Source organism: Chrysemys picta, chromosome 7, assembly GCF_011386835.1.
Source record: "Chrysemys picta bellii isolate R12L10 chromosome 7, ASM1138683v2, whole genome shotgun sequence".
NCBI lineage: Eukaryota > Metazoa > Chordata > Testudines > Emydidae > Chrysemys > Chrysemys picta.
The window spans coordinates 100093097-100105834 of NC_088797.1; the positions used below are offsets into that span (position 1 = coordinate 100093097).

General features: G+C 40.8%; 1 protein-coding gene across 1 annotated transcript in view; it reads right to left on the reverse strand.

The window, feature by feature from the left end:
* The window catches only part of LOC101942495 (gamma-aminobutyric acid receptor subunit pi-like), a 67287-nt gene that overhangs the window by 36554 nt on the left and 17995 nt on the right, over positions 1 to 12738 (reverse strand). Inside the window, exon 3 of the mRNA XM_005305332.4 lies at positions 6776 to 6879. Coding sequence (XP_005305389.2) covers positions 6776 to 6879 — 104 coding nt within the window. The remainder of the gene's footprint in view (positions 1 to 6775; positions 6880 to 12738) is intronic.

The window sequence follows — 12738 nt, forward strand, 5'->3', positions numbered from 1 at the left end:
TGACTTCTGTTGGTGAGAAAGGCAAGCTTTCGAGCTTTTCTTAAGGTCTAATGGGACTTTTTGGTTTCCAGTTCCTTTAAGAACTACAAGAAAAACCATGCAGACGGGTATGAAGGTTAAAATTTTCAAAAGCCCCAATGTGATTTGGGAGCCTAAGGCCCATTTTCAAAAGCACTTAGCACAGGACTTTCAAAAGTGCCTAAGCAGGTTAGATGCCTACTTTTAATAGTAGGTAGATAATTTTGGAAATCCCCCCATTAGAAGTGTGTCTCATTGACACTTAATGGAACTTAGGCTTCTAAATCACTTAGGGCTGTTGAAAATTTTACCCAAAGTCGCTATGTTCGAGTATGTGCACCAGCTGACACAGACTTTAGTAAAGTGTCTACTAGTTAGTTACAAAGTTAAAGAAAATGATAATTTCACAAAAAATATGGTTTTAAGGTTGAGAGTGGCCTTTAAACATGGGCTTTTTCTTTCCCATCTGGAGGTAGCCATCATGTTCTTGGAGAAGGATAATCTAGTTGTTAGGGGATGAACCTAGAACTTGGGAGACCCTAGTTTAATTCCCTACTCTCTCATAGACATCCTGTTGGACCTCAGGCAAGTCACTCTGTTCCTCAGTTCCTCATCTGTAAAATGGAGATAATACTTTAATACCTCATAGGGATGTTGTGAGTATAAATACAAGGGGTGGCAAGAAGTCAGTTTACCATCAAATAGTCCAGCAAGAATGCCTTGATGTAGGTGGCAGCCTACCTTTTTGATTGCATCATGGTGCCATCTGTTAGCTAGCCTACTTAAAAGTCTTGATCAGTCATTTGAATACATGCTAATGCCACCTGTTGGGGAAAAGGTGAACTAATTGATTGGCTAATCTTCAAGAAAATATATTGTATGTATACCTTTTATCTGTATACCAGGCAATCAATGTACATGGTGGTTTACAAAGCAAATTAAACAAGTTAAGAGACAGGGTCCCTGCCCTGACAAGTTTACAATATAAACCGACTAGACAAACATACAGAAATTAACTCAGAAGGGAGTGAGGGAAGGAGAGGAGAATTCACAGTCATTAATTATGAAAAGTAAGATACACAGAGAGTCACTCTACATTAGGGAATTTGATTTTTCTGTAATATTATCACCCCACTCCCATCCTTTGAATTCATTCTGACTTGACTGATGAACTGATGCAAAAGAAAAGCATTGCAGGAGAATTGTTAGGAAATGTGAACATTATTGTTATTGTTAATAATTTTAAAAAATGATATTACAGTACCACCTTGTAGTGAGGTCTAATGGCCTTGGAGGGCAGAGCCTAGATCGCCCTGCCCCCCCTCGCTGGAAGCACCAGGGCGTGGCCGGAAGTATAAAAGGCAGACCCTGCAGCACAGTTGGGTAAGAGCCTGTGGAGGAGAAGGACGCTCCGCCCATTCTGCTGCGGCCCAGAGGGGAACCTATACTTGGCTGTTCCCGATCCCCATGTGCTGACAAGGACCGGCCCAGAGTGCCTGCTGCCGTGTACCTTGAGGAGCCAGAGGAAGCCTGGAGGCTACAGGTACCAAACCCTGGGGAGGCGGGAAGTGGCCCAGGGGCAGCCACAGAGCGGCCGGCTGCAGAGCCAGGTGTGACTTGGTCAGCGAGTTACGGCTGGATCCCTGCTGACGCAGGGGCAGGCAATCCTGCCCCTGTCAGGTCACTGGGCTGGGATGCGGTGGAGTAGTGTGGGTCCACATCCCTCTGCCACCTCACCCCGGGGTGACTGACTCCCTACACTGTGCAGGGAAACTCTATCCCTGAGGAAGGAGCCTCCCTTACCAACTCACCCATAGACAGTTGTTTGCTGGCTGCCTGATCCCTGCCCAGGCTAAAGTCAGCTGAAAGACTGTTGCTTGCTGGGAGCCTGAGCCTCTTCAAGCCCAGGACCCAGTTCCCCTAAAGACTGTTTTGTTGCTGGCTGCCTGAGCCTCTTCAAGCGCAGGCACCAGCCCACTGATAGACTGGTTGTTTGCTGGCTGCCTAAGCTCCGCCCAGGCCACAGCCTGCCCTGATAGACTTTGTTTAAGGGCTGACAGTTTGAACCACCCAAACCCAGGCTAAAGCCTGACAGTGACTATTGATCGCCCAGCCCTATTGTGGGCTCTTGGTTGTCCTGTGGACTCTGGTCCTGGCCAGACAGAACCAGCCTGAGTGGTCTCCCTCTGAGCGGGAGAGCAAGAGACCATTACACACCTTTTAGCAACCAGGTTGGTGCCCTGTTGCGTTAAATACTCTACAAACCTCTAGTAAATGAGAGGAGTGGATATGTACTTAAACAGATCTGATACAGACAAACCTAAAACCCCTTGATCAATTTTACATCTGCAAAAAGCTATGAGAGATTAGACTCTATTAACTACATGGATACTGCACTATACAAGAGGGATAAATTACCATTTTTCTATTCTATTGCTATAGACGAATGTATCCAGGTTCACTGTATTCACAAGAATAAATATTTTCATAGTCTCTTCAATGGTGATTCTAGCTTGATTTTTTTAATTGAAAATAATTTCCAGTCATTTGTCTACCTCAGAATAAATGACACATGAAAAGGAACTGGCAAGATGGAGGCTTTGCTAAAATAAAAAATTATGCCTCCTTAAAATGTATCATTAATTAATGACAATGATACTTTTCTCTCCCTCTTGGCAACAGCAATGGGGAATCCACAGTATCTGTCTGATGCCAACCTATTAATAAATGATGTTCTCTTTTTGGGGTTAGAAATCCATTTGCTAAATATTAAAGAGAATTTAGTGTCAATTTTTTTTGATAGAGTGATACTAGTACGCAAGGATCACACTAAGAAACTTCATGTCCAGCCTGAAGCAAAACCTCAAAACCTCCGAGCTATTGGATTTCAAAATTCAGGATAAAATTGGTTCCATTTTTCACTAGATTAAATCATATTACTAGATCCCTTTATACCTAGTTAATACTAAACTCTAATCATTGTTGATGCCAGCAATCAGCTCATCTTAACAAGATCTAATCATATGACAAATTAATTCCCTTTTGGGAGCATATTTTTTTCTGTAAACATCTTTACTGAGTATATAATTAATAGCAGATCAAATGGAGAGCAGATACAAACAAGAATATGCACACTGAAAACTGTGTGTGTTGTATTCCAATGTCCGTTTGTACAAGAAAATTAATGAAAACAGTTAGGAGATGATTTTATCAAATCTATGAACTCCTTGATAAAATGGATTATATAATCTGCAGAGTCTCCTGAGTAATGTAAGCAGCATTATGGCCCAGATTTTCAAATTCGCAAGCACGCTTTTATGTGTATTCAACATACATATGTACAAATGCTTGCGCTTCAGGGATTGTATAGGCATACTTTGGACTCATGCCAGTGTACATATATGCTTATGTGCATATGCATGTGGGTCTATATGTTGTACTTAGGACCAGATCCTCAGGTGGTATAAATCAACATAGCTTCATTGACTTCAGTGAAGCTACACCCATTTACAACAAAACATCCATCTGCATTTGGTTAACCCTTTGTCATTTTCTGTATACAATTATTAAACAACTAAACAAGAAAAAAAAGTTGAGGTACCCATAATAATAAGACCCTAGAAGAGGTTTATGTGACTACACTGATCCAGTGGCTTAACCCTGCATTTAGGGGTTGTGGACATAGTTGCAGCTCTGAATAAAGTCTGTTATACTTTAGGCTTGGTCTATACTTAAAAGGTAAGTCAACATAGCTACATTGGTCATGAGTGTGGGGAAAAACAACAATAACAAAACCCACTAAGCTATGCCAGGAAAACCCTCCATGTAGATGCCCCTATGTCAATGGAAGAGGGCTTCTGTTGACGTAGCTAATGTTATTCAGGGAAGTGGTGTTCCTGCGCTCACAGAAAAAATGTTTTGTCACTGTAGGCTGTGTCCACATTAGAGAGCTATGCTGCTTCAATAACTTCCTTACTAAAAATCATCATTAGGTGCTACTGCTGCCCATAGGTTATTCTCACAAAAATACATACAAATTTACATGGTGCCAAAACATTAATGCCACAGTCACCTACATTACTCCCTGTTAAATTTCTTCTCTCTCCCATCATGATTAATCCTGTTGTAAAAATAGCCACCTGTAAAATGCATTTCCTATGGTCTCACCCCACCTCTTCAGCAGACTTACTGAGAGGTAAGAAGCTCTGGCCAAACTCCAGAAGCTGAGAGCCATTGCTAAAATGTGCTCATGTGTTAGGTCTTAACTAAAGTGATTTTGCTGAGGTGCTTTAGTATTGGACCTCAACAGATGTGCTTTGCTACTGCTCTGTGTCTGTCTCTGTACTGAGCCTCACTCAACCAAGGCACATTAACAAATGTGTACTAGAAGCAGATTAGAACTAAAGTCATTTTCCGCTGATCCAGACACATATGTATGTAGTGGCCCCAGCAATTCTTATACCTAAAAATGGAAATCCTAATGGTAACCACTATTAACCTATCTCATTGTGTATTGTCCTAAATTAGATGGAATGTACTTAGCACTCCACATTTACTAAGGCCTTGGCTACACTTGCAAATTAGAGCGCATTAAATCAGCCCCGCGCGCCCTAACTCCTGAGGTGTCCACACTGGCAAGGCACTTAGAGCACCTGGACTCTGCAGCTGGAGTGCTCCTGGTAATCCACCTCCACGAGAAACATAGAGCTTGCTGCACCCTGTCTGAAACGCTGGGGCGTCAGTGTGGACGACATGTTGCATTACTGTGCTGTGATTGGCCTCTGGAAACATCCCATAATCCCTTGATGTCAAGTGGCCACTCTGGTCATTGTTTTGAATTCGGCTGCAGGCATGCAGATATCCCCTTTCAAAGCTCCATTTCTGACAGCCGGCATGCTTATCTGCTCCGGGACGCAAAGCAAACCATCACTGTGGAATGCTGCTGCAGCAGAGACAGGCGTTTGTGCGTGTGTGTGTGTGAGAGAGAGGCGAGGGGTGGGGCTTATGTCGGGGTTTCCCCCTTCCCCTGCTGCTGTCTGAACTTACAAGACAGCATGCTGACACACTCTCAGCCCCCCAAAACACACTGTCTCTCCCCCCACATACACACAACAAACTCCCTGTCACACTCCACCCCCACCATTTGAAAAGCACGCTCCAGCTCCTTGCACACTGGGATACCTACCACAATGCACTGCTCTCTGTGGCATTGCAAGAGCTGCTAATGTGGCCACGCCATTGCGCTTGCAGCTGACAGTGTGAAAACACGGCAGCACTTTCCCTGCTGCTGTCTCCAAGGGCTGGTTTAACTCCTGGCGCTCTACATCTGCAAGTGTAACCATAGCCTAACATAGTTTGTTATTTGCTAACAAAAGACTATCTCCTCCAACATACTACATAAACAAAAGCAGCTGTGTCAGCAGTTGGAACACTTAAAAAAAAAGAGAGAAACAGATGTAGATATTTTATGCACTTTTAAATACAATATAGTAAAGGCTATTCATATTTTATAAAATTGCTCTAAAAATTACATGTGGTGTGACATGCTCTAGCTGGTAAACTGACGACTAGTCTCACCACGTGTTCAAACATAACTGCATGATCTAAGAACTTCTTTAGCCAATTACTTTAAGTGATTACATAAAAGGAAATAATTTTGTCAGAGAGAATTAAGCTTCTGAACTCCTATCTTTAGAATTATTGCCTTCTTTCCCTTGGATTAATTTATTTTACAATGCCACACATGACCTGCATATGTTTTAAAATTTAAAACTAGAGAATTTCAGTTTCAGAGTCTGCATGTTATTCAAGGAAGACAGATTTTATGCTGATCCATGCAGGGGCCTGTACTGGGACTAGTGCTGTTCAACATATTCATAAATTATCTGGAAAAAGGGGTAAACAGTGAGGTGGCAAAATTTACAGATGATACAAATTTGCTCAACAAAGTTAAGTCCAAAGCTGACTGCAAAATGTTACAAAGGGATCTCACAAAACTGGGTGGCTTGGCAACAAAATGGCAGATGAAATTCAATGTTAAATGCAAAATAATGCTATTGGCAAAATATAATCCCAACTATATATACAAAATGATGGGGGTCTAAATTAGCTGTTACCCATCAAGAAAGAGATCTTGGAGTCATTTGCAGTATTCTGAAAGCACTATGCTTTCACAGTACTGCAAATTTATGCAACTTTTTCAGTGTGCTTGTACCATCCTGAACTGCGGAACACTCATTCTCCAGCTTCAGAACACTTAAAAATCATCTCCAGTCGTCAATGGGACAGATGCAACTGAATAATGTAGCTGTCCTTAACGTGCATCAAGACCATACCAGGGAACTAGATGTAAATAAGATTGGTGACAGTTATCCAGAAAGCTACAGTGAGATACCTAATGTCTTTAACCTGGGACATTAGTGAAGACAGCTTGTAGGTGATTGCAATGATGTTAATATACTATTTATATAGTATGTTAATATATTATTCATGATAATGCAATTATCAATTAATTAATAGTTCATAACAATTCAATCATTATTAAAATAGTAAAGATACCAATGATAGACACATATTCAATAACTAGAATATGAAAAAAGTGTATAAATATGCTAAAAATAGCTTCCCCCCAAAACTGGCAGAGCCCCCTTCCCCCATTGCCAAACACACACACCTCTTCAAAAGCACCCACCAGCAAAAACAAAAGTCAGCGCCTATGTTACGGTGTAAACTTGTCCAAAACAACGTATATACTTACTATCAAAAAATGGACGTAGGTACTTGTTGTATCCCTTTATTATTTTCTGTATAGTTGGAGGAAGAATTTCACCTTTTCCTTCAGCTGTGGACATTTTCATTAACCTAAAGGAAAAGAAGAACATGGAGGAAGAGTTTTATAGAGACAAAATTGAGTTTCCTGAAGCTGGTACTTGTGTCAGGGCCATAAAGGACTGCTTAGCATTAGATTTACATAACATGAAATGTTTGTGCTTTTGTATTTCATAAAGCACATATCTATAGAAAAATAATATCCTAGAGAATGTCAGACTTCATGAATCTTGTTCAATCCCTAATTTGCAGAAACTACCATTTTTAGCCTTAATTTTTTTTAACTGCACTAATAACTGAACAGCTTGTGGAAACAACTCAGGTTTCTCTAGCACTAAATGTGTAAAACATACAGTACCATATATCTTTTCTGGTTTGTTTGTTTTTTGTTTCCTCATTTATAACAATGCTTCTTTTTATACAGTGAAATCCACTTAAAAGTCCCCAGGGAAAAAAAGACAGTTTTTTTTTAAAAAAGGAATATTTTTATACACTAAATCTCTCAAAATCCTGCTGTTACTGCACCACATTTTAAAAGAGAGAGAGAGAGAGAAATAAACATGTTGGGTAAATGAAGTAGAATTACAGCGGACAGCTCCTATGTACACAAACTTGCTATGAGTACAATATAGGAAAGTAAAACAAATAAAACTAGTGGTATAACAAGATTATTCAAGTATCAGAGGGGTAGCCGTGTTAGTCTGAATCTGTAAAAAGCAACAGAGGGTCCTGTGGCACCTTTGAGACTAACAGAAGTATTGGGAGCATAAGCTTTCGTGGGTAAGAACCTCACTTCTTCAGATGCAAGTCATCTGAAGAAGTGAGGTTCTTACCCACGAAACCTTATGCTCCCAATACTTCTGTTAGTCTCAAAGGTGCCACAAGATTATTCAAGTGACCTAATAGTAGAGGTTTATGTAGAGATGGGAGTGGGAGGCCTGTGGATAGGATACAGGACAGGAAATCAGGAGACTGGTGTTTTATTCCCCACTCTGCTACTGTGTGATACTGGGCAAGTGTATTTCCTCTCACAATCTTTGCTGGGAGGTAGCTGTATTTCATTGTCAGTTGTAAAGTTCTTTTTCCTAGAATCACATAGACTATATGAATTCTCCTGTCTCTGGAAATTGATTTATTAGGCAGAGGTATTTTATTGATTTACTCCATTTTCTTTTAAGTATGCTCTTTTAACAACACTTGGCCACAATTAGATAGTCTGTTCACTATAAGATTAATGATCTTCTAAAGAAGAAAGAACCTTTAAATCAAGTGTATATTTTAAATATTAATGAAATGTAGGTATAATTAATTGCTGTATAAGTATCACCTTTTAATCTGTTACATGGAGGCCATGTTTGCTGCAGTTTTTCTGTCTCTCACCCAGGAACACATAATTACAGCTAAACACTCAGTGAGTTGCATGAATTTAACCACACAGTTTTAATGGGCTGTGGATGAATATATTTCTTGTAGTTCTAAAAAAACCAGGGAAAATTGCCAGACAACATTCTTTTTTATCACATCACACAATATTGTTCTTCTGATCAATATATGATTACAGATTGTATTTCATTGGTCTGGAGTGTCAACTTTGTTATAATTTACATAAGCTGTTGCGTGGTGGGTATGTCCATTAAGTAACTGGTGTTTTGAAACAATTTCTTTCAATCACTTTAATTACCACCCAGCTCTATGCTAGTCCAAGATAATTCTGGATGTATGTAATGAGCTTCTAGTGTGCAGCCTCATTCCTCTTGTTTTTGATTAAATAATAACTAAGGGTCCTATTCAGTCCACAAGACCTCATAATCATTTGGGCATTAGGACAACCCATCGTATTCAGGTGACTGGAGGATACATTACACTTCTTCCATAAGCAGAGTAGCACTAACTCTTGAGTTTCCAAAACGCAAGTTAAATAAGGCCCTGATTCAGCAAGATATTTAAGCATTAGGCTAACTGTCCAACTTATGAGTTTAATATTAGGCTCCTTGCTTAAGTACCATGTTGCCTTTGGGGCCAAAAATCTGAGCCTACCAAGCAGTCCTATTCTGTAATTGGGATGCTGTGTACTCCCTTCTTTACCCCACCTCAAAAGGAGCAGGAGTAACTACTGCAATAGGGCATCTTGCATAGTTGTAACAAAGGAAATTGAAAAAAGCCAAGAACTTTTTCCTTACGCATCTCTGCCACATATGCACTGGAGCTTCCTTTGTCTTGGTACTTAATTTTTAAACGTAAGGTGCCACCAGACTCTTTGTTGTTTTTGTTCACTCCTAAAGTGTCCTTTCATAGAATCATAGAATATCAGGATTGGAAGGGACCTCAGAAGGTCATCGAGTCCAACCCCCTGCTCAAAGCAGGACCAATCCCCAGACAGATTTTTGCCCCAAATCCCTAAATGGCCCCCACAAGGATTGAACTCACAACCTTGGATTTAGCAGGCCAATGCTCCAACCATTTGTTCCTAAATTTTCTTAAGGAATTTATCCAAAATGCACTAGCACTTATCCTAATACAAAATTACTTTGAAACAGCTGTCCCAGGCTACTGTCTAGAGAATGTGTTTTAGAAAAATTATGAATATGTATTTATCCAGTAGACTGGAATGCCTATTTGTTCTGGTCTGTCAGGTGTATAATGCATACATTCTATATTTAACAAACCACAGAGGCTTCTACACAGCAAAACAATAATACTTTGAAATACATCAGCAATTGAAATGAAACTCTCTGATAGTCACTTCAGTCTATCAAGAATGTAATATGTATGTTAATTCTTTCCTTATTAAAAACCCAATGATGAAATATGGTAAATGCTCTCAAATCCAGGTGAAGGCTGTTAACATTTCACAGAAGGTGGTTGGAACCTCTCAGGATCAATCCCTGAAAACCCAATCCAACAATCCTTCCTTAATCTTATAAAACTCTCATTGAAATCAATGGGATATTTCCTGAACAAAACCCACATGATCAGGCCCAATATATCTATCTAATCTGATTCATACATACCTTAAACCATTTTCTATATATTTTATTCCATTGGAAAATTATACAATAATTAATTTTAACATGAAGAACTGTAAGATAAAATGTCAGTGGATTTTGTCATTTTGCTGCATATGCTATTGACCCTGCATTAATTCTAAAGTGACAAAGCTAATGGTTACAAATGACCCAGTATACTCCTGTTACTTCGGTATTGAATACTTTTACTCAATGTTTTATTTGATTTTTCTTTACAAAAATTGCTTCCTTGAAACTGGCTATACAGGTTGTCCATTGATTTCAATGTGAGTAAGCTATGCTTTGTGTTGTGACTGTAATATAAAATAATGCCAAGTCCCAGAAATGAAATGAGAAATGTCATTTGTAGATATTGAAATAGGATATATTGAAAATAACTCTTCACCAGTTATCCAGGTCCAACTTTATTTGCAAGTAAATAGGTGAAGAAAACACAATTCAGAGAATATACATGGCAGGATGAAGAGGTTGTTGCTAGTCTATCCCTCAGAAGAGAGATCTATTCATTGTAAGATTGTTGGCTCAAAGTATCAACAGAATAAACTCAATGGCCAATTTATACCCTATCCATTTGCAAAAGAGTGTAAGGGTAGGAGTCTATCAGGATAATCAATTAATCTCCCAATTTCTTAAAGAGATCTCATCCATAAATACATGGTGTGATGAAACAAAAAGGGAAATAGAAAGGAGTTCCTGATTAAGGTCCACAACATACTAATCTCAGAGAAAATATTTGATAATAAAATAGTAGGCATAATTAAGCAATTAAGCAGTATGGGTAAAATTTTCCATGCAACTGGCTCCAAAATAATCAAGATTATGTATAGTGGGGTTCACTTAGGGGCCAGCAAGCATAGTTGGCAGGCCCCAGAAACAGTCCCCAAAGCCCGTTGGCCACCCTCTCGGGCCTTACCCACAGTCCAGATCCTTCCCCTGTGGATTCCTCTGTCCCAGAAGCAGGGCCGGCTCCGAGGGCTTTTGCTGCCCCAAGCGGCGCAAAAAAAAAAAAAAAGCCGCGATCGCGATCTGCGGCGGCAATTCAGCGGGAGATCCTTCGCTCCGAGCGGGAGTGAGGGACCGTCCGCCGAATTGCCGCCGAATACCTGGACGTGCCGCCCCTCTCCGGAGTGGCCGCCCCAAGCATCTGCTTGGCAAGCTGCTGCCTGGAGCCGGCCCTGCCCAGAAGGGACTAACTGGATTCCTTCCTATAGACAACCTCTTCTTCACTCTTCCTCTGCTTGATTCCCTCCAAAAGGAAAAGTGGGATGTGATACCGACAGGGACGTGTTTGGGGGAGCTATATGCATGAAGGGCTGAAGGAGAAAACCTGAGAGTTTTAAACTCCCCTGGAGTTTCAGCAAAAGGGGGATATGGGGGTGGCAAGTCTAGTGCTGCCAAGAATCCAGTCCCAGCATAATGGGTTTGAGGAAATTGCTGTGGCTGGGTCTCTGAGACAGGCTTAACCTGTCTGTCTTAGCTGGGACTGGGAGCCTGCTGTACTCTCCTCAGGGCCGGGGTGAAGGTCCCCTGCCTAGGAGTGCCCTTCACAACTTGCTCCTGCAGTCTTCTGCTTAGGGCAATCCTGGTGGTGGTGGTTGGTGCATGTGTACTTCCACAACTGACTGCAGTTTCCTTCCTTTTAAAGGCCTCCTCCCTATAATGCCTGATTGACAGGGCCAGAGGGGTGGGGCTAGGCCTTCCACCCATGCCTCTCTGCCCCTTCCTCATCCGTGTGGGGTCTATACATCCTGTCACAGTATATGTAAACTTTTCCCTCTTATTTTATCTTTTCATAGGGGAAGGATATGTTGCATAGATTTTGTGACACCCTGAAACCCCAATATTTACCATTGTTATGTAATTAGGATACATTTTGTACAAAGTATGTCTTGTGAGGTATCATTCCAAAGGTCTTGATCTGTTAGACGTTAACATCTTGTTGAATTGTACGTGTTATTGTTGAATGTGACGTTATGAAGTTTGGCTATGTATGTGTTACTGAAACATGTTGTGAGGTTAAAAGCACCCACAAGCAGCCTTTCAGGTACAACAGTAAAAAGGCCAAACAATGTTAATGGCTTATTGAGAAAATGCACACAAGCACAAGGATTACCACAGGAACTGTGTACAATAGAAACCTCTCAGAGATAGCACTACATAATGGGAACTGTTTGATCCAGGCCACAGCAAAAGAGCTTTCCAGCAAGCGGAAAGAAGATATAAAAGTGGGACAATGACATCATCAGGGAACCTCACTCTGCTTGCAACAACACACCTGGAAACACCTGAGGGGCAAGGACTGAACAGTGGGAAGTGATGGTCCCAGGCTAGAAGGATCTTTAGCCTGTGGTATGAAAACGTGGGAAAGCCAAAGCAACTTGTGCCTTAAGAGTCTGCCAGCCTGTTTATCATTCAAAGTGAGAATTTGGTAATTTATATCCTACCTATCTAGTGTGTTAAGCTCAGTTTGCATTTTTGGTTTATTTACTAGGTAATCTGCTTTGATCTGTTGGCTATCCCTTATAAACACTTAAAATCTACCTCTTGTACTTAATAAACTTGTTTTTGTTTTAAACCCAATTCATAACTGGGCGGGGGGAGGGGCAAAAAGCTGTGCATATCACTCTCCACTTTAAGGGAGAGGGCAAATTTCAATTAGTTTACACTGTACAGTTCTCTGTGCAGTGCAAGATAATACAATTTTGGGTTTACTCTCCAGAGGGGAAGTGCACTTGAGTGCTGGGCAATGTCTTAGCTAAAAGTCTTCCCATTCAGTACTGATTTCAATTTGCGTGTCTTTCTGCAGCTGGATGTGTCCCTACCTGTGTGTGTGCTAGAGGAAGCTTGAGGGCGTGGCTGAGCAAGA